Source organism: Camellia sinensis, chromosome 15 (genome assembly GCF_055761805.1).
Source record: "Camellia sinensis isolate YWXY chromosome 15, ASM5576180v1, whole genome shotgun sequence".
Taxonomy (NCBI): domain Eukaryota; kingdom Viridiplantae; phylum Streptophyta; class Magnoliopsida; order Ericales; family Theaceae; genus Camellia; species Camellia sinensis.
The window spans coordinates 6986425-7010991 of NC_138975.1; the positions used below are offsets into that span (position 1 = coordinate 6986425).

General features: G+C 42.6%; 2 protein-coding genes across 6 annotated transcripts; both read left to right on the forward strand.

Annotated features, from left to right (window-relative positions):
* Window positions 1–96: 96 nt before the first annotated feature.
* On the forward strand, window positions 97–24375 carry LOC114274323 (V-type proton ATPase catalytic subunit A). Of its 5 annotated transcripts, XM_082910308.1 has the most exons (14): window positions 127–247; window positions 18862–18914; window positions 19050–19279; window positions 19604–19705; window positions 19813–19875; window positions 19960–20092; window positions 20220–20239; window positions 22143–22337; window positions 22507–22593; window positions 22724–22828; window positions 23205–23267; window positions 23374–23454; window positions 23773–23861; window positions 24000–24375. In XM_082910308.1, exons 3-14 carry the CDS (start codon window positions 19250–19252, stop codon window positions 24112–24114), a joined length of 1083 nt encoding a protein of 360 aa, XP_082766434.1. In that variant the 5' UTR covers window positions 127–247; window positions 18862–18914; window positions 19050–19249; the 3' UTR covers window positions 24115–24375. The 5 variants fall into 5 exon arrangements, with proteins under 5 accessions (XP_082766437.1, XP_082766438.1, XP_082766435.1 ...); XM_082910309.1 differs by lacking the exon at window positions 18862–18914 and having other exon boundaries at window positions 110–247; window positions 19084–19279; XM_082910310.1 differs by lacking the exon at window positions 18862–18914 and having other exon boundaries at window positions 124–247.
* Window positions 18242–19090, forward strand: LOC114274358 (putative pentatricopeptide repeat-containing protein At1g16830). Its single transcript, XM_082909952.1, has one exon. The coding sequence runs from the start codon at window positions 18242–18244 to the stop codon at window positions 19088–19090; it is 849 nt and encodes a 282-aa protein (XP_082766078.1).
* Window positions 24376–24567: the final 192 nt, after the last annotated feature.

Genomic DNA, 24567 nt, shown 5'->3' on the forward strand with positions numbered 1-24567 from the left:
AAATATAATATATTTTAACAAATATTAAAATATAAACGATTGAGAACATCAAAATTACACCTCAAAAGTGAGTCCGAGCAAATAGGGAGTTAAAAGAGAGAGATGACAGAGAGGATCGTCATTCGATTTTTGCAGTATAAACAAACTACGAAGTAGAACTGGAGCCTCCTGAAGAGGATCAGCAGCACTGGATGTTACTCAACAGTTCTGAGCTCGGAGTTTCAGAGTCACTACAAACCCTAATCTGGTTTTGCCTCTCTTTCTCTTTCTCTTTCTCTTTTCTTAGTCTGCTTGTATGTTGTGTTTGGTGGCCTGCAGAGAAGTGTGTACTGGAAATGATATGGAACTGGAGCTGAAAATCCTTACACTCAGCTTCACAGCGAATCATCAAAACAAAGTCTTTCGCTTCAATTCACTCTCTCTTATCACCAATTGAATGTTCTATTCACAAAATTGAAAATTTCTCTACAGCAACAACACACTATCGACAAGTACTTCCAAAGACTTCTTCTAGAACCTTACCCCTCAAACAGTGCATTGCACTCTACACAACTGCCCTTCTGATTTGATTTCTCTGAGCTTCTTCTTGTGGTGTGCTTGGCAACCACACTACTTCCACGATCGAGGTGCGTTTGATCACATGGCTAATGTGGTCTCTTGCCTAGCCCGACAGTTGGGAACAGTGAAAGGACTTATTAAGCAATTAGAGGGTGTTGGATGTGTCACATGGATGCGTCGTTCAAGATTGGGCTCGTTGATGTAGCCCTTCGAGTGTTTAAGGAGACACAGGACCCAAATTTCTTGACATTTAGCACTGCCATTTCTAATTTATGCAAGCTCAGTGATTTGATGAATATGTAGGATGTGCTCAAGGAAATGTTGAGAAAGGGGTATTGCCTTAATTCCGGAACCTTTTCAATGGTTCTTAATTGTTTTTGCAAAATGCGTAGGCTGGCGGAGGCATTACAACTATTGGGTCTGATGATTACTTTGGGAATTCCCACCTCCGTGAGTGTTTGGAGCATTCTGATTGATGGGTACTGCAAGTTTGACAATCTTGTTATTGAGAGGGTAATTTATAACGAAAATTTGGGCCGAGCCATGATCCTTTAATCTCTGTTTTGGGCAGGACTAAAAGGCCGGAGTGTGGACGTCGAGTAGCTCGGTCCCATTTTATCTGAGTACCAAACTAGGCAAAGGCGTTGACCAAGCTACCTAAAACTAGGCCCAAGGGTTGGCCGAGGTGTTTGGTAAGATGGAGGGCCGAGCCAGGTGTAGCTCGGCCGATGCTTTCATTTCATTACTTAGTTGAGGGTGTGACTGAAGTAAGGTAGTTCAGTTATGTTGCACCGGCCAAGACAAAGGAGAAAGCCATCTCACTTGGCTAGCAGTGGGTAGGGTGTTACCAGGATATGCGTTATCCTTGGGAAAGTAATTCCTATAAGGACTCTGCTGAGGAGGGTTAGAGTCCTACTAGGATTGTGCCAGGGATTTGTGATTCCCAGGAGGACTCTTATAAGTAGAGTTGGAATCCTACTAGGATGGTACCAGACAGAATCTATAAAAGCTCATAGCAGGACCTATGGACAGATATCACAATTTTGACTCTCAAATATACAGAGCTTTTGTCTATTGCCTATTTGCTGACTTAGGTATCAGAGAGGTATCTGGCACACACCCGCTGGCTAGCTCACATTTGTGTTTTCAGTGAGTAAAGCGACAACGTTTGGAGGAAGCGCAAACTTGATCAACAGGATTATATGAGAAGATTATTTCGCGCTCGTACAATTGGCATCGTCTGTGGGAATACATAAAGAACAAAACCTTTTGATCGAGTTTCCCTCTCTAGTTGAAATCAATGGTGCACAATGAAGACTTGCCGCAATCCGCTATTGACAGGCAAACCCCTGAACGGGGTGGGAGGTGCGAAGGTTTACCTTCTATCCCACCCATGGCAGAATTAGAACCCCAGCGACGGAACTCCCGGAGGGACACATGGGAGAGATGGGGCACTAGTCCTCGTCGCTCTCAAAGTTCTGAAAGACAGAGGCGGAGGTTGGATCCTCAAGTTCTAGAAGACCGCGTAAAGGAGCAAGACGAGTTAATAAAGAGGGTGGCAGCAGACATGGAGACAATGAAGCGCCAGATAAAGGAAAAAAGGGTGGCGACAGAAGAAGGGCGCAAAGGCAACACGCCCTCTTACCACTCGGAAGATCGTGACAGACATATCACACCATCGCAAGCAGAAAGTCGGAGCCTTAGAACATGCGACACTCAATCAAGGACTTTCTGGACTCATTACTCCAAGTCTAAGAGAACGAGGACTGAAAGGTCGTATATGGAGGGTAGTAGTTATCGGCCCTCGCACACGCACCAAACGACATCTAGGCACACAGAGTTACCTAGGTCGGCGGATCTGCGAACAGTGCTCGAGGAAAAGGCCCGATGGAAGGAGGACACCAGGGCTCGCGATCCTCGCAGAGTTTCAGCCTTACTGCGATTGGCCCCGAGGACACACGGGAGTGTCGAGGTAGGGATGCCAATACCACGCCATGCTTATGAACCAGCAGATAAAGTATTAGCAAGGTTACAAAGCACGCCGTCCGTTCCGACAATTGAGAACGCAACACTACCCTCAGGCTTCCACCAGCCCCAAATTCACCACTTATGAGGGGAAGTCAGACCCCTACATGCACTTAAGCCACTTTCGCCAGGTTATGGCAGTATACCGGCGAAACGAAGCTCTAATGTGTATCCTGTTTCCATCTAGCCTTGGTGACCTAGGTCTGACCTGGTTCGAAAGGCTGCCAGAAGGCAGCATAGCCTCATGGGCACAGTGGGCAGAAGCGTTCGTGACTAGATTCAGAACGAATACCAAGATGCTAGTGAAGATTGACATAGGCGAAAAGGAGACGTTGAGGTCTTATAATAGTCGATATTAGGAGACTTTCAACCAGATTGGGGATTGCCCTACAAATCTCGCCATTACACAATACAAACGGGGGTTACTAGTCGGTAACAAATTGAGGGACTTAATGACAATGATGCCACCCCTTACGATAAAAGCCCTAATGGAGAGAGTGCATCAACATATTCGGGTAGAGGAAGATAGCACCTGTGCAAAAGCAAAATTTGGCACAACAGCGATGCCGGATAAAAAGACTACAACAAAAATCAACACGGTAGAACAACCAAGCTAGAATGGGCGAGGCAGAAGAGCCAACAGAGAGGACCCAGAAAAAAAGAAGTTAAGAATCCGCACTGCCATTACCACAGTATTCAACAAACCTATCTACCGAATTCTTAGCGAGATATGTGATGAACCCTTCGTTCGGCGGCTAGCCAAGTTGGGAGAAGCACAAAAGGGCTATGATAAGAGGTCCCGTTGCACCTTCCATGATGAGAAGGGGCACCACACTGAAAATTGCACACCATTGAGGCAGCATCTGGAAGAGTTAGTGGCTGCTGGACACCTGGACCAGTATATAGAAGAGAGAACACAGCCAGCCCCCCAGGACCTCAATAGACCAAACGGGATGGCAGTTGACGGTCCATCCCAAGGCATAATCAATGTTATATATGGGATCGTCGAACCTGAGCGGGTATGCGAGCTCAGGGGGATGATCAAAAAGGCTAAGCACTTGAGAGAGGTATTAAGTGCATAACCCACCATCAAAAGGGGCAGAACAGAGGCTACGAACGTCATATCCTTTTCAGACAGGGATCTAGCAAGGCTACATTGCCCTCACAATAACGCGCTGGTGGTCACTTTGCGCGTTAAGAATTTCGACATTAAGCGGATTCTAATTGACCAAGGAAGCTCATGCGAGATAATGTACTACGAGACCTTCAAACAACTGAAATTAGAGGGCAAAGACTTGGCAGCTGCGACATCTCCCCTTGTCGGTTTCAACTCAATGCCAGAGTGGCCAATGGACAAGATAATCCTCCCAGTCAAGGCAGGAACCATGACAAAACAGGTGAAATTCTAGGTATTGAAGGTCCCTTCCACTTACAATATAATCTTGGAAAGGGTATGGCTGCATGCCATGCGCTCAGTGGCGTCAACCTACCATCAGGCATTACGATTCCCTAATGAAACCAGCGCGATTGAAGAAGTCTTAGGAGACCAAATCATGTCGAAGCAGTGTTTCGTCACAGTAAGTGGCAGCCGTGCTGTAAAAGAGTTCGTTCAGATGGTAGAAGAGCCAGAAAGCAACGAACTGTTTGTAGATGTCGGCAAAGCAGCAGAGCAGAAGGCAGTGGAAGACCTAGTTGAGGTAATGATTGATGAAAAGAATCCATGAAAGTTCTTTTTGCTTGGATTGTCTTTGTCCAGCACTGAGAGAATAGATGTCATAGAATTCTTAACCTCTAACATCGAAGTGTTTGCCTGGACACCATACGACATGCCTGGCATTGACCCAAATTTTATCTGCCATCAACTTAATGTCCACCCAACTGCCAGGCCAATTATTCAGCGAACCCACCGATCGGCACTCCACCACACAAAGATAGTAGCAGAAGAGGTAGGAAACTTGCTAGAAGCAGGAGCCATCAGAGAAGTACACTACCTCAGGTGGATCTCCAACACAGTGGTAATACCAAAGAAGAACGGCAAGTGGCGCATTTGTGTGGACTACAAAACAGTCAACAAAGCATGCCCAAAAGACAGTTTTCCCCTACCACGGATAGACCAACTGGTGGATCTGACGGCAAGGCATAATCGACTTAGCTTTCTTGATGCGTATCGGGGTTACTATCAGATCGCTATGCATGAACCAGACCAGGAGGTTACGTCAATTACAACGCCCAGAGGACTATACTATTACAAGGTCATGCCCTTTGGTTTAAAGAACGTAGGGGCTACATTCCAACGGATGGTCATTAAAATGTTTGAACCATAGTTAGGCAAAACGATTGAGGCTTACATAGATGACATAGTGATCAAAAGCAAGGATGAGAAGGACCATCTCAGGGACCTAGATGAAATGTTCCAGATTTTAAAGTCCCACAAGTTGCGTCTAAACGCATCTAAGTGTGCATTCGGCGTAGGATCAGGCAAGCTCCTAGGTTTTCTAGTGACCAATCGGGGTATAAAAGCTGATCCCTTTCAGATCAAAGCAATCCAAGACCTTGAGAGGCCTAACATAGTCAAAGAGGTACAGCATTTCACTGGCCTAGCAGCCGCATTCAATCGGTCTATAAGTCGGTTGTCAGATAGATGTCGACCATTCTTCCAAGCATTGAGGGCCAAATTTGAGTGGGATGAAGAATGTGACCGCACCCTAGAAAGCTTGAAAGACTACATGACCTCTCCTCCGTTGTTGGTAACCCTGGTGCCAAGAGAAGAGCTCTTTTTGTACTTAGTAGTTTCACAGCATGCAGTAAGCGTAGTGTTGGTTAGAGCGGAAGGAATCCAACACTTGTCCATCTTTTATGTTAGCAAGACCTGGCTGGGCGCAGAAACAAGGTACCTACCATTGGAAAAACTGGCCTTAGCTTTGATGATGGCCTCAAGAAAGTTGTCACACTATTTTCATGCCCATACTGTGATTGTCCTAACAACTTTTCCCTTAAAGGCTTTGTTTGAGAGGACAAATTTTTCTGGGTGAATCTTGAAGTGGGCAGTGGAGTTGGGGCAGTTCGATATCAAGTTTCAACCCAGAACCGCAATAAAAACCCAAACTTTAGCAGACTTTATGGCTGAGTTCACACTAAGAAGTCACCACATCTGCCCGGTCAATTTGACCAACGCAACCGAAGTGAGGGGGAAAAGTGCCGCGAGAACTGTGCAGCCCCCAATGCAAGATGCCTAGCTACAAGGCAAGCCGTATAGGCTTGAGGACCAGAAGGAAGGAACAAACCATGCTGTTCCCAATGGGGATTCATCAAAGAGCAGAGACTTAAGGCAGTCAGACAGTGAAGATCAAATCCCAACAGCAGGCATGGACTTGGAAGAAAACATCAGCAACACCCATAATTCCAAAACATTATCCGATCCATCTACTTGCTGGAAGCTATTCGTCAGAGAGATGTGGAAGCTCTTCGTGGATGGGGCATCCAACAGGCATAGTGCAGGACTTCACATAGTCCTCATCTCACCGGATGGCCTAACAATCGAACATGCAGTCAACCTTGGCTTCCTAGCATCCAACAACGAGGCAGAGTATGAAGCGCTGTTAGCAGGCTTAAAATCAACACTTTTCATGAAGGCAACCGAGCTAATTGTATACAGTGACTCCCAGTTGGTAGTAAACTAGATTTCAGGCGACTACGAGACAAAAGATGACAGGATGACTAAGTACCAAGAGTTAGTCAGAAAGGAGATTATGAAGTTCGAAGTAGTCCGGATAGAACAAATTGGTCAAGAAGAAAATAGTAGAGCAGGCGAGTTGGCAGGCTTTACTTCAATGGAAGATACATTTATCCCACACTCATTATTGATCGACTTCCTAGCTAGACTAAGTATTGAGGAACCCGAAGCAGTCGAGACATATTGTGCTGAACTAGGCCCATCCTGGATGGATCTCATCATAGTATTTTTAAAAGATGGCATCTTACCTGAAAAAAAGAAGGAAGCCAACAAAATTAGAGTAAAATCACAGCGATTTTGGCTCTTCCCATCATTGGCATTGTACAGAAAATCCTTCACAGGACCTTACCTGAAATGTGTCCATCCCAGCAAGGTCGAGGCATTTTTGTTCGAGATACACGAAGGCATATGCGGAAGCCACCAAGGGGGAAGGTCATTGGCTTACAGAGCAATTTCACAAGGATATTGGTGGCCATACATGCAAGCAAATTCAGAGAAATATGCCAAGAGGTACGAGAAATGTTAGAAGTTCGCACACCAAATACATCAACTAGCCAGAGAGCTTCTACCATTAACTAGCCCGTGGCCTTTCGCAATGTGGGGCTTGGACATAGTGGGACCACTTCCAACTGCACCTGGCAACAGAAAGTTATTTCTTGCGGCAACAGACTATTTCACAAAGTGGGTAGAGGTAGAAACACTTGCATCAATAAAGGAGAAAGACGTTAAGAAGTTCATCTGAAAGAACATCATAACTCGATTCGGCATACCCAAGGCTCTAATATCTGACAATGACACTCAGTTCTATGGCAAAATTTTCAGGGGCTTTTGCGAAGAATACAAGATAGAATTCTACAACTCTACACCAGCATACCCTCAAGCAAATGGCCAGGCAGAAGCATCAAACAAAGTCGTCTTAGATGGTTTGAAAAGGTTGGAGAGAGCAAAAGGCAAGTGGGCTAAGGAGTTTCCTCATGTTTTATGGGCTTACCGTATCACACCTCGGCGGTCAACTAGAGAAATGCCTTTTTTCTTGGCCCAAGCAATAATCTCACTAGAAGTAGGCCTCCTTACTATTAGGAGTGAAAATTTTAACCCAAACTTGAATGAAGAAGCTATAACCTTGGAACTCGACCTTGTAGAAGAGAGAAGGGAAAGAACACTAGTTCACATTGCCTCATACTAGCAAGAGTTATCCAAAAAATATAACAAAATAGTACATCCGAGATAGTTCAAGATTGGAGATTGGGTACTGCACAAAGTAATGAGCAACATTTTGGTACCTGGAGATGGCAAGTTAAGACTTAACTGGGAAGGACCATACAAAGTGGTCGGGTTAGTAGGAAAAGGGGCATATCACCTGGAAGATGGAGACAGCAAAGCTATTCCCAGGCCGTGGAACACTGCTAATTTCAAACTATTTTATTTTTAGCTTTTCTTTAAAATACTTGTAATTTTTCTTTTTCAAATAAAACAAGTAGTTTCTTTTTTAGCATAAATCTTTCTATTGTAAGAGTTGTTCTTAGCCCTTGCCAGCAAGGGGTAATGAAGAAGGTTGACAGGTATGATAAATAATTTTCTCTTCTTCAGCCGAGATAAGGATTAAGGCTGAAGAAGCTTGGTAGGATTGGCCAACATTTAGCTCTCTTTAGTCGAGATAAAGATCTACGTTGAAGAAGGTTGGCAGGTATGACCAATAATTTTCTTTTCTTCAGCCGAGATAAGGATCAAGGCTGAAGAAGGTTGGTAGGTTTGACCAATATTTTCTCTTCTTCAGCCGAGATAAGGATCTAGGCTGAAGAAGGTTGGCAGGTATGACCAACAATTAGCTTTCTTCAGCTGAGATAAGAATCTACGCTGAAAAAGGTTGGCAGGTTTGACCAACATTCAACTCTTTTTTTCAGCCAAGATAAGGATCTAGGTAGAAGAAGGTTGGCAGATATGACCAACATTCAGCTCTCTTCTTCAGCCGAGATAAATATCTAGGCTGAAGAAGGTTGATAGGTATGACCAAAATTCAACTCTCTTCTTATCTAGGCTGAAGAAGGTTGATAGTGAAGCTTGGGTAACCAGCTTGGGGAATGATAGAATATCACCCCCTATTTATAAAAGAAGATTAGGGTTTACAAGAAATGCAATTTACAAGATGATCCCTGAGTGCTATCCCTGAGTGCATAAAATGATTACAGTGATTACAGACAGACCCTAGTGTGCCTTTCGGCGAATATAATATGCTATCACTTAATATAATATGCTAACACTCCCCCTCAAGCTGGTGCGAAGATATCTCTCATGCCCAGCTTGCCTACGATGTCATGAAATGGTTTATTCCCAATTCCCTTGGTGAGAATGTCAGCAAGTTGTTCACCAGACTGGACAAAGGGAGTACAAATGATACCACTAGTGAGTTTCTCCTTAATGAAGTGGCGATCAATCTCAACATGTTTTGTCCTGTCATGTTGAACTGGATTGTGAGCGATGTTGATGGCGGCCTTATTGTCACAGTATAACCGCATGGAGTCCGTCTGATCAATACCTAGATCACGCAACAATAATTTGATCCATAAAAGTTCACACACACCTTGTGCCATAGCTCTAAACTCAGCTTCTGCGCTTGACCTGGCAACCACATTCTGTTTCTTACTCCTCCAAGTAACTAGGTTGCCGCCAACAAATGTGCAATACCCTGAAGTTGATCTCCTATCAGTTACTGACCCAGCCCAGTCAGCATCTGTATAGGCTTCTACACGAATATGATCATACTTTGAAAAATACAGACCCTTACCAGGAGCAGACTTCAAATACCTCAAGATTCTCATGACAGCCTCAAGGTGAATCTGATGAGGAGCATGCATAAACTGACTAACTATACTGACAACAACAGCAATATCAGGACGGGAGTGAGAGAGGTAAATGAGCTTACCCACTAATCGTTGATAGCTCCTCCTATCCACAACTTCTCCTCCTTCATCATCCCCTAATTTCTGATTGGGTTCCAGGGGGGTGGCACATGCCTTGCAGCCAAGCATCCCAGTTTCCTTCAACAGGTCAAGCACATATTTTCTCTGTGAGATAAATATCCCATCCTTAGAGCGAGCAACTTCAATGCCCAGAAAATACTTCAAGCTGCCCAAGTCTTTGATTTCAAACTCTTTAGCTAAATATTTCTTCAACAGAGGTATTTCCCCACTATCATTGCCTGTAAGAACTATGTCATCCACATAAACAATAAGTGCTGTAGTCTTACCGTGTGAGGAATGTTTCACAAACAATGTGTGATCTGCCTGACTTTGTTTGAAGCCATATTTAATCATAGCCTGAGTGAATCTCTCAAACCAAGCCCTTGGAGACTGTTTGAGACCATATAATGACTTCCGAAGTTTGCATACTTTGCCTTCTGTTTGATGATCCTAAAAACCCGGAGGAATGTCCATATATACTTCTTCTTCGAGGTCACCATGGAGAAAAGCATTCTTGACATCAAACTGATAAAGCGGCCAATCTAGATTAGCTGCTAGAGAGAGAAGTATTCTGACTGAATTCATTTTAGCCACGGGTGCGAAGGTCTCCTGATAATCAATGCCATATGTCTGAGTAAACCCTTTTGCCACAAGTCTTGCCTTGTAACGCTCAATAGACCCATCTGCTTTGTGTTTCACAGTATATACCCATTTACATCCCACAGGTCGTTTGCCCGGAGGTAACTCAGTCAATTCCCAAGTGCCATTCTTCCTAAGTGCTTTCATTTCCTCAATCATGGCTAGTTTCCATTCAGAGGTAGCAAGAGCATCTTGAAAATGGTTAGGAATGCTAACAGAGGAAATATTGGACACAAACGCTCTATATGAGGATGACAAATGAGAGTATGATACAAACTGTGAGATAGGATGTTGAGTACAAGATCTCACACCCTTCCTCTTGGCAATAGGAACATCAAGATCAATGGACTCGAGAGATTCAAAGTTACCTCGACTCTCATCAGAAGCAGGAGATGGCAGTGGGGTAGCAGAAACGGTCCCGTGTATCCAGTTAACTTGTTTTCTGTCTATGTCCCGGACATAAACATGCCTGTCCGTATTCTTGGTGACAGTGTGTTCTATAGTCCCAGTAGAAGAGGGGGGTTCAAGAACAACTGGTTCCACCATAGGAAGCACAGTAGTAGAGGGTGGTGCAAGAACAACTGGTTCCACCATAGGAGGCACAGGACTCACTTCACACCAAGGCTCCCCCGGAAATGAGGACGGTGACACCGGAGAGGACAAGAAATAGGACTGAGATTCAAAGAAAGTGACATCCATGGACACAAACCACTTACGAGACGAAGGGTGGTAACATTTATACCCCTTTTGAGTAGGAGAGTAACCAAGGAAAACACACTTGAGGGAGCGAGGGTCCAACTTACCACGAGAGGGAGAGTGATTATGGACAAAACAGACACAACCAAATATTTTAGGAGGAATAGAAAACAAGGACTGAGAACTGAGGAGGACGTGAAGCGGAGCCTGTTTGGCCAAGACCTGGGTAGGGAGACGATTAATAAGATGGGCAGCGGTGAGAACAGCGTCGCCCCAATAGGGTCGAGGCACATGCATAAAAAAACACATGCACCGAGCCATGTCAAGAAGATGCCGATTCTTGCGTTCGGCCACCCCATTTTGTTGAGGGGTATTGGTGCAAGAGGTCTGATGGATAATGCCATGAGTAGAGAAATATTGTCCTAACCCAGAATCGATGTATTCCCCGCCATTATCAGAACGAAAGATTTTGATAGTGGCCCCAAACTGAGTACAAATCATCTTATGAAAAGTGCGAAACACAGAGAAAACCTCACTTTTATCTTTCATGAGATACACCCAAGTAGCACGAGAAAAATCATCAATAAATGTAACAAACCAGCGATGACCTTTCACAGACAGAACACGAGAGGGACCCCAAACATCAGAATGTATTAATGAAAAAGGAACAAAGCTTTTATTCAAACTGGGAGCAAAAGAAGCTCTATGTTGTTTTCCAAGTTGACAAGACTCACAAAGAAAGTCAGACACATGATGATTTGCGAAACTAGAAGGAAATAAATGCTTAAGTAAATGAAAGGAGGGATGCCCAAGACGCCGATGCCACAGCCATACATCAACGGGGGTAGTAGAAGACGTGGTGGAAGAATAAGCAAGTTTGTCCGGTTGATCTAGGAAGTAGAGACCATTTGCTGCACTACCACTGCCAATCGTCCTCCCCGTGACAAGGTCCTGAAAAAGACAATGATGAGGAAAAAACGTCACACGACAATTCAAATCCTGGGTAAGACGACTTAAGGATAATAGATTAACAGAAAACTTGGGAACATGGAGAACAGAAGATAGATGTATGGTAGGAGTGACTTGGACTAAACCTTTGCCAGAAATGGAAGAAACAGTTCCATCGGCAATCCTAACTTTGTCCTGACCTGAAGAGGGCTTATAGACAGAGAAAAGATCAGCGGAGCCAGACATATGATCTGAGGCACCAGAATCAATAATCCAAGGCAAAGATGTATGACACAGGAAAGCACAAGGAGAAGATGCTAAGTTACCTGAGCGGGCAAAGGACGAGGAAGCGGTACTGAGAGTAGTAGAAGATCGGCGGTCCAACAATTGGCGCAAAGCATCCTCCAGCTCAGTATCAGAAGCTTGGGTAACAGAAGTAGAAGTAGTATCAAGGGTATCAACGGCACTAGACTGATGAGCCCGGGAATAGGAACCACGTCCCCTAGATTGACCTGACCGACCTCCTCGAGAACCAGACCGATCACTGCGACCCCCGGATGGAGTCCCATGAAGCTTCCAACACGTCTCACGAGTATGCCGTGGCTTCTTGCAATAATCACAAAATACAGACTCCTTAGCAGCAGACGGATGAGGCAGGCTGAGGCCATCTCGAGGAGTAGACAGTAATGCGGAACGGTCAGTAGAGACAGGGGACATCATAGCAGACCGGCGACTCTCCTCATTTTGTACATAGGAAAATGCCTCCTGAAGTGAAGGAAGAGTATCCATACTCAGAACTCGACCCCTAACTGGATCATACTCCACATTTAGGCCGGCCAAAAATTTAAAGACTCGTTCCCGTGCGATGAACTTCTTGTACCCGACAGAATCAGTAGGGCAAACGGGCTTATAGTCTTCCAGGTGATCAAGGCGTTTCCAGCCGTTGGTGAGGAAAGTGAAGTACTGAAGAACAGTTTGCTCCCCCTGAAGTGTGCTCTCAATAGAGCGGCGCAACTCAAATGCCTGTGAAAAATTCCCTTTGCGGGAATAGGTAACAGCCACAGCCTCCCAAACATCCTGGGCAGTCTCCATAGACAAGTAGCCCTCACCAAGTTCTGGAACCATCGAATGGATAAGCCAACTCATAATTAAAGAGTTGGTAATCTCCCATTGTTCATAACTTGAGTCAGTGGTACTAGGGGCCTGTATCCTGTCATCAACATATCCCATCTTCCCTCTGCTCTTCAAAAACATAGTCAAACTTTGGGACCATGCTAGGTAGTTCTGACCATTAAATAGAGAGGTGGTGATTTTCAGACTAGGGTTGGGATTCTCAATCGTGGCAGTAGGTAGAATGGGACTCTCACTCTTTGGTGTTTGAGAAGAAGGGGACACACTGGTGGAATCTGTCATGGATACAATACTACCGAACCCGCAACACAACTAGGGGCAATCACAAACCTGGAAGGTGGTAGTGATATAACAGGCACAATGACCACTATAAAGATATAACAAAATTAAGAAACCATTTTTGTTTGTTTGTTTTTTGTTTGTTTTTGTTTGTTTTTTTTGTTTTTTTTTTGTTTTGTTTTGTTTTTTTTTTGTTTTTGTTTTTGTTTTTTTTTGTTTTTGTTTTTTTTTTATTGATTTTTTTTTGTTTTTTTGTTTTTTTTATATTGATTTTTTTTTTTGTTTTTTTGTTTTGTTTTTGTTTTTGTTTTTTTTTTATATTGATTGATTTATGTAGATATCAGGATATATACATATATTTATATATAAATATATATATATATATCAGGCTATTTATATATATATATCAGTATATATATATATATATTTATAGATATACTAGAGTCGGAGATCATACCACAGTGAGGATGACGAGGGACGACGAGTGACGAAGCTGAGGGCGACGAGTGACGGAGACGACAGAGGAGCTGAGGACGACGAGGGCGATGAGATCGACGAGCTGAGGAGAAGACGAAGACGAGCTGAGGACCTGAGGAGATCGACGAAGCAGGAGATCAACGAAGACGAAGCAGATGATCCACGAAGACGAAGCAGATGATCCAATCGGCTGATGAAGACGAAGCGGCTGATGAAGACGAAGCGGAGTGACGACGGTGGCTGAAGATCGACGAAGCAGATGATCCAACTAGGTACGGTTTTGAACCCTAACCCTAGAGGTGTAGCTCTGATACCATGAAGCTTGGGTAACCAGCTTGGGGAATGATAGAATATCACCCCCTATTTATAAAAGAAGATTAGGGTTTACAAGAAATGCAATTTACAAGATGATCCCTGAGTGCTATCCCTGAGTGCATAAAATGATTACAGTGATTACAGACAGACCCTAGTGTGCCTTTCGGCGAATATAATATGCTATCACTTAATATAATATGCTAACAGATAGGTATGACCAAAATTCAACTCTCTTCTTATCTAGGCTGAAAAAGGTTGGCAGGCATGACCAACATTTAGCTCTCTTCAGTCGAGATAAGGATCTAGGTTGAAGAAGGTTAATAGATTACCGGGCTCTTGGAATGAGATAACTATCTCAGCCAGAAAATATGAAGAAATAGCAACCGAGCAAAGAGTTCAATCCTGATGCAATTAAAGTTGAAGGATACAATTACGAGAAGGGCTTGAACTGAACAAAAAGTTGAGAAAATTGTAGATTTCATTTAAGATTTTGGCATGCATTATAAGAGGAGGGGCATGAGCCCGGTTACAATTTCATTGAAAGAGAACGAAAGAAAAAACAAAATCAAGCAAATAGATCATTTAAGTCAGCATCTAGAACAACTCAAGCTTCGCCACTCGGCAGGTCGGTTGCAGGCACACCCTCGACCGTGCTTGACACTGGCGGCTCCACCTGAGTTGGCTGACTGGTCTGGAGACCGTGATCATTAATAACAACAGGGGCATTGTCTCGGTCAGGGGATTCTTCCTCCTTCCTCTCTTGGAGAAGTTTCTGTTGGATGGCGTTAGCGTAGTTCGCCATGTAACTTGGGATGAAGTGAGGGGGAGGATTTTGGAAGACCTCGGTTTCTTGCCCCTCGCCGAGCTTCAAAGCAGTTGCCTTCCATCCACACTTGAAAAAGATGTCCTTCGCCGTTTTGCATTGCAAGACATAGGTGGCCTCTCATTCTTTATAGCCACGGTCCTCAGCATTTTTCATCTTCTCTTTTAGCTCGGCGATTTCAGCATCTTTTTTCTTCTCGAGCTTGGCTAGTTCGCGCAAATAGTGGTCTTTTTTTTCGGCTATTGCCTTCTACTTGTCTACTTCTGCTGCGTTGACCAGCTCGGTCAATTGTGCATTCTCAGACTCAAGCTCGGTCGTTTTTTGCTTCGCTTCGTTTGGCTCGGCCGTTTTTGCGCTGGCGTCTGCCACGGCCAGCCGTGCTGTCTTGCGAAGCTCCAGCACGCGCTTATGAGCAATATGGTTCTTTTGCATGGTCTGCAGAAGGATAGATGGTGGTTATGACTAAAACCGAGCAAACAGAGTGTAAGATGGAAAAACAAATAGGGAGCACTTACCAGCACCGTCGACTTAGTGGCCGAGCAGATGGCCTTTAGCTCGGTCAAATGGTCGTGATGCTCCATGTCAGATGGCAGGCACACACTTTTTGCAAGGTTGAAAGTAAGCATATGATCCTTATCTGTCACCACCGAGTCTGTAGTGGTAATAGCCCGGTTCTTGTAAGTAATTTTTGGCACCCATTCTAAAGGGCTAGCTCGGTTAGTGTGCGTGGGTTTGGGGCTCGGCGGTGTTGTTTCAGGAAGCAGGCGATCCCCCTCATCAATCAATCGCTGCTGCTCGGTCGAAGAAGTGCGAACATGCTTGTTCGACCGAGATGACGAGGCTCGGTCTATTGGGAGGGCCACCATAGCCTCGTGTGTATGACCGGCTTGTGAGGTCTCGGTTTGAACCCCGTCGACTGGAGTTGTTGTTTCGGTGATCTGGGCTCGAATAGCTCGGCGCTTGGCCATTTCTTGTTCTTCAGTTAAGGGAATGAGGTTGATTTGTGGCAAGTTGGGGTTCGGTTCTGGTGATAGTTCTAAAAGAAAGTCAATTACCCTGTACGGGTAGGTCGGCTCGAAGTTAAGCAGCTCGGCCCAACCTCGATGATAGTACCGAAGCGTGGCGCGGAGAGCGTCTTGGTTGGCGTATTTGTATTATGATTTTAGCTGGTTTAAGTCTGCATAATGAGAAAGACAATTGTTAGCACGGTGTAAAATATAGCCTGAAATAGCAAAGCAAACAGAAAACCGAGGTATCCTTACCAGCAGTCCCCTTATTCCAATTGATGCCAAAGCCCGGTATTTGGGCTTCCTGGTCTTCGAAGTTGCCTGAAATCCAGAAAAAATCATCGTTATTTAAATCTTTATCAAGTGTATTTTTTATGATTTTCTCTCGGCCTCTCCGTACTCTTAAATAGTACACCTAACCATCATCGTTTTGGCTGAGCGAATATTGGTGAAAAAGCTCGGCCAATCCGAGGTTGAGGCCAAGTCGGCGGTTTAGCTCGGCGATGCCATTTATTATTCTATAAGTATTGGTGCTAAGTAGGGTTGGGCATAGTATTGTCTTCCTGAGGAACTCGCATATTAGTGGCTGGACAGGGAAACGGAGACCGACCTCTACTATTGATATTACGGTGAAAGGGACAAAGCTCGATTTTTTCCAGGGTGTGGTATCTAATTCGGCTAATGAGAGGTGGACGTCGTCAGTATTTGGTAGTCCTTCCGGAACTTGGCTATCGCCCCAAGGGAGTCAACTAGGAATCGATATTTACCCATGTTAACTTAAACAAAATTATGAATGGAGTTCACAAGTTGCCTAGCTCGGCGCGACTGAGGCTATGGTTAGCTCGGTTGAGCAAACTTGCCTAGGGGTAGGGTGCAAAGGTGTGCCTGATCAACTTAGTCAAGTCTGCAAAGGAGAAATAAGAAGTGTTATGCCCAGGCAACTTGACCGGGCTAAGTAAATAGTCAATTTACAGAAGAAATAGTAAAAGCTTAGCTCGGCCACATCTAGGTGATGGAGAGCTCTTAGTTCGGTCGTGAAAAAGGGCCAACTCAGGGCCTCTAGCTCGGTTAAAGGTTAGGCTGCAAGGTTATAACCGATTTCTTATTTCGATCGTGTTCAAGCCTAAAAGTCGCCTAAACAAATATCTAGTCCGGTTACAGCACGAATCTGGATTAAACTTTGTGTTTTTTAATCCACTTGGTGTGCTTTTGAGCTCGAGCATAAGGTTTTGGGTTTATGACATTTGCTTAACACTCTAGTGTATATATAGTGTATATAAACACATGTATATGGAGATTAAATACCAAAAATGAAGAAATAGATAAAAAGGAACATCAGAAAGAGGCATTAGTAACTTCCGAGTGAGAAGGCGTGAAAACAGTGACCAACCAGCAAGAAGGCCAACGAGGATGGAGGCGTGGGTATGGAGCTTCAGGCAGGGGAGAGAAGATGAACAGTGGGAGTGTTTTGATTCAAAAGAGGGGTTTTCATATAAAGCACAAAAATGGGCGGGACTGTTAAAAGATTTTCGAGGTACAAAGACGGCTATGACAGTTGTACTTGACCAGTGGGAGCAAGCCACGTGTCTAGGGGAATGGATAATGATTCAGACGTGCTTGGGAGGCGGAACGGCGTGCAGAACAATTGACAAGACGTTTATGAACCGGGCAAACTGGTAGCCCGGTAGAAAGTGAGCTCGGTTGGCTTGAATGTTTTAAGCTCAGCTGGAGAAGAATAATTCCAAATCATGTGTTGTAGATGGAATTAAGGGGCAATTGAGAGGGTAATTTATAACGAAAAATTGGGCCGAGCCACGATCCTTTAATCTCTGTTTTGGGCTGGACTAAAAGGCCGGAGTATGGACGTCGAGTAGCTCGGTCCCATTTTATTTGAGTACCAAACTGGGCAAAGGCATTGACCGAGCTACCTAAAACTAGGCCCAAGGGCTGGCTGAGGTGTTTGGTAAGATGGAGGGCCGAGCTAGGTGTAGCTCGGCCGATGCCTCCATTTCATTACTTAGTTGAGGGCGTGATCGAAGTAAGGTAGTTCGGTTATGTTGCACCGGCCTAGACAAAGGGGAAAGCCATCTCACTGGGCTAGCAGTGGGTAGGGTGTTATCAGGATATGTGTTATCCTTGGGAAAGTAATTCTTAGAAGGACTTTGCTGAGGAGAGTTAGAGTCCTACTCGGATTGTGCTACGGATTTGTGATGGTGCTAGACAGAATCTATAAAAGCTCATAGCAGGACCTATGTGGACAGGTATCAAAATTTTGACTCTCAAATGCACAGAGCTTTTGTTTATTGCCTATTTGCTGACTTAGGCATCGGAAAGGTATCCTGCACACACGCGCCGGCTAGCTCATGTTTGTGTTTTCAAAGAGTAAAGCGACGGCATTTGGAGGAAGCGCAAACTTGATCAACAAGATTATACGAGAAGATTGTTTCGCGCTCGTACAACAGGTTATTTATTGGAGAAGATGATTGAGGCCGGGTGTTCACCGAATGTTGTAACATGCACCTCTTTAATTAAGGGTTTTATGGATTCCCAAAAGCCTGGCAAGGCATTATGTATCCTCAGTACCATGGAATCTAAGGGATGTTCCACTGACTTGGTTCTTTGTAACGTGTTAATAGATTGCCTTTCTAAGATGGGCAGGTGCGATGATGCACTTGATGTCTTCTTTAGTTTGCCGAAACGAAAACTAGTACCAGATTCTTACACTCTTTGTTCTATAATGTCAGCCCTCTTTATGTCCAGACAGTTTGATCTTCTACCCATACTAATCAGTGGACTTGCTATTCAAGCTGATCTAGTGGTCTGTAACTCCCTTCTGAGTTATTTTTGTAGAGCTGGTTATCCATCTGGTGCTGATGAGTTTTATAATGACATGATAGAGAGAGGCTTTATTCCGGATGGGTATAGTTATTCTGGATTGCTGAGTGGACTATGTGGAACAGGAAGGATTGGTGAGGCAGTTAAAGTGTACTATGCAATTGTGAGAAACAACTTTTGTCTTGACCCTCACATCCATACTACAATCATAGATGGACTTATAAGTTCTGGTAAATTTCACAGAGCTATCAGGTTGTTTAGGAAAGCCGTTGCAGAGAAATACCCACTTGATGTTGTTTCATACGCAGTTGCCATCCAAGGACTTTTCAGAGGTGGTAGAACTGGAGACGCTTGTATTTTATACAACCAAATGAAGGAGGTTGGTGTAGCTCCAAATGCATGTACTTATAATGTAATGCTCTCTGGTTTTTGTAGAGAAAGAGACATAGAAATGGTTAGACAAATCCTACAAGATATGGTTGATTCAGGTATTGAACTGGACTGTAATGCATTTTATATGATAAAGAATCTCCTCTTGAAATCATGGTATTCCCGTTCAGCCTATAATCAATTCATTGAGATGGGCAATTCAGCTTTGGTGTCTGATAAGGCTATTGGGGCAGTTGCTCAAAGGACTTGCCCTTGGTGCAAATGTAGGTGCTAATTTGGTGGATGTTCTAGAGGTTGACACATCGGGCTCTGATGACATTTGTGATGTGGCTGCTTCAGTGGGTTGAGATATAGTGGTGAAAGAGCTCGACTGTATCTAGCCAGATGGTACAGGCTGTACAGCTCCTCTTCGGTGAAGCTTATTGAGCCATCAATGATATTGGCTCGATCAGGCGCCTTCAAGGTAACACTCATTCTGTTATCTTTATGGATGATTGTACTAATCTGAAGCAGAGTAGGCTTTTGGATTTCAGTTGTTATAACGTCTCATCAATGTTTATGAAGTTTGCTTCTATTGTCATAACGTGTCATCAATGTTTATGAAGTTTGCTTCTATTGTTTATTAACTCTTTCTGGCCATCGAGCTATATAGAGTTTGAGCTAGAGCATAGTATTATAAACATTGTGTTTATTATTTAGTTGCTGGCATAGTGCGTTGCTCCTGTCTAATCAACTGTACTTGAAATATACTTCAAAGTTCATACATCTATGACTTTATTCATATCAGCGTGTTCTTGATGCCTTTTTCCCCTCGGTTCTTGGCGGGACATGTGCCATACCTGGTGCATATGGCTTTGGAAAAACAGCCATTAGTCAAGCTCTTTCCAAGGTATTTTTCCTTATATATGATCATCCTTTGGAAAGTTAGGTGATGAAACTCGTCACTAGTCATGAAACGTTGGATCATTCAGTTTGAATTGATATAATTGTATGCAGTATTCTAATCCCAACACTGTCGTTAATGTTGGTTGTGGAGAAAGAGGAAATGAAATGGCAGAGGTACATGGTTGTGTTTTCTTGTTTGGTCATTTTAACCAATTGATTATATTGGAGACGTTTAATCTAGATTACCTAATTATTTAGGTTCTTATGGATTTTCCTCAACTGACAATGACACTACCTGATGGTCGTGAGGAATCTGTTATGAAACGTACCACACTTGTGGCAAACACTTCAAACATGCCTGTGGCCGCTCGCGAGGCTTCAATATATACAGGTGATTATATGTACTCTTGTTTAATATTGTTTACATTCCAAATGCCAAGGTAAAGCATATTTTTTAGGAGTGAATCATTCTCAATTTGAATTGATAACTGATTGTTGGTATTGTTTTTATTTCATAGGTTATTTCCCTTGCATAAAGGTAATTTTTCATACTCGTGATTCCATTGTGTATAATGTCTCAAGATGGGCAGTGGGCACTATGAAATTGAAGGCCATAGAGAACTTCTCTTCAGCTTTCTGGATGTACATATAAAAATGAATTGTTTTAAGCCCCTTCGTATTGCAGCCTGCTGGAGAACAAGAAACAATGTCTAAGAAGCACTAAAATTTGTAAGATGGTGGTGTGCCTGTGTCATATACTGACACTTATTGGACACGTGTCCTAACATGTCCTATTATTTAAACAAAAAAATTTAAAACTGGAAACACTTTGGACGCTTGTGGGACACAAGTATCCAAATCCAACTAGTAGAAACACAAAAGATAAAAACAAATTATAACTTTGAAGAAAATAACTAGGGAGTCAATGATAAAATCAAAAAGTGCGAGTCTATACTTGTTAATCTCTCCTCTTTATAGCTTTTGGACTTTATGAACTCTAAAGCCTGAAATCTCCAATTTGTTAGTGAACAAAGATTTTAGAAATGGATATTTGGACTCGTGGAAAAAAGATTTCTTGCCATTTTCATATAATGAAATATAAATGCATTTATAGCGTTAAAATAAAATAAAGAGATTATTAGTATTATTTTAATGTATTAAATGATAATATATATTTATTTGTTGCCATGTTGTGTCTTGTTTTTTTAAAACTTGTAGTGTCAGCATATCCATATTGTGTTTTATCTGTGTGCCGTGTTCATAGCCATGCTTCTTATATGACATGTAGCTTTGTTCCTCTAACCTTTGTCCAACCCAAATTGAACTGAGTGTGCCATGTTTCTTACTTGTAGAAATGTTCAAGGATGTAATCCGTCCTTGAACTAGTTTTGGATTCTGTAGAGGCCTTTCAATAGGTTTTTAGTGCACAACAGATAGGTCTTCTTTTGTATGCAGGCTGTGCACTCCCTTGGTGCCTCATTTTCTTTAGTAATTTTACTTAAAAAACCTTTTTGAGTTATATGAGTTTCCTTTTCTTGGACAATGAATAAAATTGTCCTGTATGCATTGAGCCATAATCATTCTATCTAGGTGGATGTGAATTTTCCAGGAATCACTATAGCTGAATACTTCAGAGATATGGGCTACAATGTTAGCATGATGGCCGATTCAACATCATGTTGGGCAGAAGCATTGCGTGAAATATCTGGTCAACTGGCGAGTGACCAAATATTAGCTTAAAAACATTGTGTGAAATATCTGGTGGATTGCCGAGTGACCTAAAATTAGCTTTTTTTACTTTTATGTGTTGCCTTTTGGTCTCGGAAAATATTCCTTGCCTTCTCTTTCTTGCCCACACCATTTATTGTAGTAGTGTTTTTATATTTCATTCTACCAAGTAATCTTTTCATTGTTACTCATTGGATTTCTAGTCTTAGTGCCCTCTTTTCCTATTCGTGTTCTATGCTGAAACTACATACTGATGTTTTAATGGAAATTAAAGACTAGTAATTTATGGTGATAATATGTTGAAGGGTGGACATGAAATGTTTGCAAAAGAGCTGGCATGCACTATGGAAACATTTTAGCCTTTTTTTTTTTTTTGGCCTTTTCTTCTGTCTCTCTCCCTTGAAAGGGTTTTGCACAAAGAGGAAGAAGTTTGCTGTATGAATTGTGTGTATCTACGAGTTGCAATTCTTTTTTTTCATACACGTGTATGACCAGTGCCAATTTTTGCTCTTGATTTACATTTAATCTCTATTATTGTTTAGCTTCATTTTATGAGTTTGACTGTTTCTTGAAATAATTTATTGTAGTTGCATGGCCTAGTTGATTGTTCTCATTCAAATGGGGGCTTTGGCATACTACCTGCTTGAAACTGGTTTTTGTTCAAAATGTTCTTTTACTTGCATTAATGTCACCTGCCTTATTTTCTTTTTCAGGCAGAGATGCCCGCACATAGTGGATATCCTGCTTATCTGGCAGCGTGTTTGGCTTCATTCTATGAACATGCTGGTAAAGTGAAATGTCTCAGTGGGCCAGAACGTACTGGTAGTGTCACCATTGTTGGTGCTGTTTCTCTTCCGGGAGGAGATTTTTCTGATCCCGTTACATCTGCAACCCTCAGCGTTGTTCAGGTGAAATGAGATTTTGCAGATTTTCTCCGGTCTCAGAAATTATGTAGCACCTAGTGGTTGAATCATGTTGTTGGTTCAATTAATCATCTGGAAAACATGGCCTGCAAGTCAAATTCATCTACTTTTCCTTAACTATTGTGTTAAAGTGGCAGTGCGCTTGTTTTGGCAGTTCTTCTGGGGTCTGGACAAGAAACTGGCCCAAAGAAAACACTTCCCTTCTGCAAATTGGCTAATTTCCTATTCAAAGTATTCATCGGTGCGCTCTCGAATTGTTCTTGAAGTGTCATAAATTCAGAATTGATGTTTGTGCATGTCCATTATTTAGCCTTTTCATCCAAGTGATTTAGCAACCCATCTATTGAATACATTTTTTCTTATGTTTCCAGGCATTAGAATCCTTCTATGATCAATTTGATTCAGATTTTATTGACATCCGGACAAAAGCTCGTGAAGTGCTGCAGAGAGAAGATGACCTCAATGAAATTGTCCAAGTACGTTATTTTATTAATTTCTGTGTTCTATTTCTTTGGGACACCTGATGAGATAACAAAACCATGCTTCTGTTTAGAGGCATGATGAATGGAGGAGAATGGTGGTTTAAGCCACAGTTTGTCTTTGATTTGCCATGCCTATTATGAAACTACATTTGCTCTGAAAGTGCGTTGATGTCTCAAAGCCACTGCTTTCTTTCTTTCTTTCTTTCTTTCATTCATTCATTCATTCATTCATTCTTTCTTTCTTTCTTTCTTTTACCTTACAAAATGTGCTTCCCTCATCTCTTTCGGTGGGAAGTTACGCAATGCATATCTAGATTGTTCCTATTATCTACCTGTCAGAGAAGTAACACTGCTTTTGTGCTTAATGCAGCTGGTTGGAAAGGATGTTTTAGCTGAATCAGATAAAATTACCCTAGAGACTGCAAAGCTTTTGAGGGAGGATTATCTCGCTCTCCATAAGCGCCTGCATTACTAATTATACTGTCTACAAACTAATTTCCACTAACTCACTTTCATATCTGTGTGTTATGTGTGGCAACAGGTACGACAAATTCTGCCCTTTCAACAAGTCTGTTTGGATGATGCGCAACATTATCCATTTCTATAATTTGGCCAATCAGGTAAATCATTCCCTGTTTTCTTCTTGTCTGTTTTGAGATCTGTGAGATCAGTTGTGAGGATGATGAGACTACTGATTTATGGACTTCACTGTTTATTAAGAACTTCTCTATCCCTCATTCATTATTATTTTTTTCCCTAATTGCTTAATCAAGAGCTAAAGTATTTAGAAAATACAACATGGTGAGCTATTTCTTGGATGATCATAATCAATACTTGGCATTTATTTTCCCATCTTTGAGGCATTAATTGGAAATGTAGATATATAATTGGAAGTGAGTTCTGGATTCTCTTTAACCAGGGATATCATTAATGTGCAGGGGGCGGAGCGAGGAGCTGTTATGGATGGCCAGAAGATAACCTACAGCCTTATCAAGCATCGGTTAGGAGATCTATTCTACTGCTTGGTGTAAGTGATACAGAACATCTATTGAACGAATCTCTCTCTCACCCACTTGCCCTATCATCTTTGTTCATTTTCTTCTTTTGTTGTTTGTTTGGTATAAACTCTGCAAATTTTTCTCTGCTAATCTGTACAATGTTGCAGGTCTCAAAAATTTGAGGATCCAGGTGAAGGGGAGGAAGCTCTCGTGGGAAAATTCAAGAAGCTTCATGAGGATCTGACTGCAGGTTTCCGCAATCATGAGGATGAAACTCGATGATCAACTTTTGAATGCAAAAGTAACCTAAGTTTCATTCACCCAGTGGGAATTTCAATACTGGGGGGAAGTGGAAGCAGTGCCCAGGTTGTTGCATTGTGGCTTTGTGCGAGAGAAACAAACAAAATTTGGTAGTTTGACGCTCATTTTATAGTGCGTTTTGGCCCTTGCTTTATATGGTTTGCTTAGTCATATTTACTTTGTTTATTACAGTTGTTCCCCTCTTAGGTTTGTCAAAAATAAACAAGACCCGTTGTTTGCTTGTGATTTTTTGTTGACACTTTGATCCAATAAATTATGTAGGAGTTTAGTAAGTTTAGTATCTGAATTTTTGTGTATGGTTTGCTCATTTGCACTTACCTGCAACAAATTTGGAGAATGAAGTTAAAATAATTTTTCATTAAAATTTTATTATTTATGTTCATGTTGTTTACATGGATCACGGTTGACCGTGCC

Excerpts from the sequence above, each read along its gene's own strand:
- LOC114274323 (XM_082910309.1), top strand. The coding sequence starts at position 19,250 with ATGATATTGGCTCGATCAGGCGCCTTCAAG. Across the intron at positions 19,706-19,812 it reads TTAGTCAAGCTCTTTCCAAG|TATTCTAATCCCAACACTGT; the intron begins GTATTTTTCCTT and ends AATTGTATGCAG. Across the intron at positions 20,240-22,142 it reads GTTATTTCCCTTGCATAAAG|GCAGAGATGCCCGCACATAG; the intron begins GTAATTTTTCAT and ends TTTCTTTTTCAG.
- LOC114274358 (XM_082909952.1), top strand. The coding sequence starts at position 18,242 with ATGGGCAGGTGCGATGATGCACTTGATGTCTTCTTTAGTTTGCCGAAA.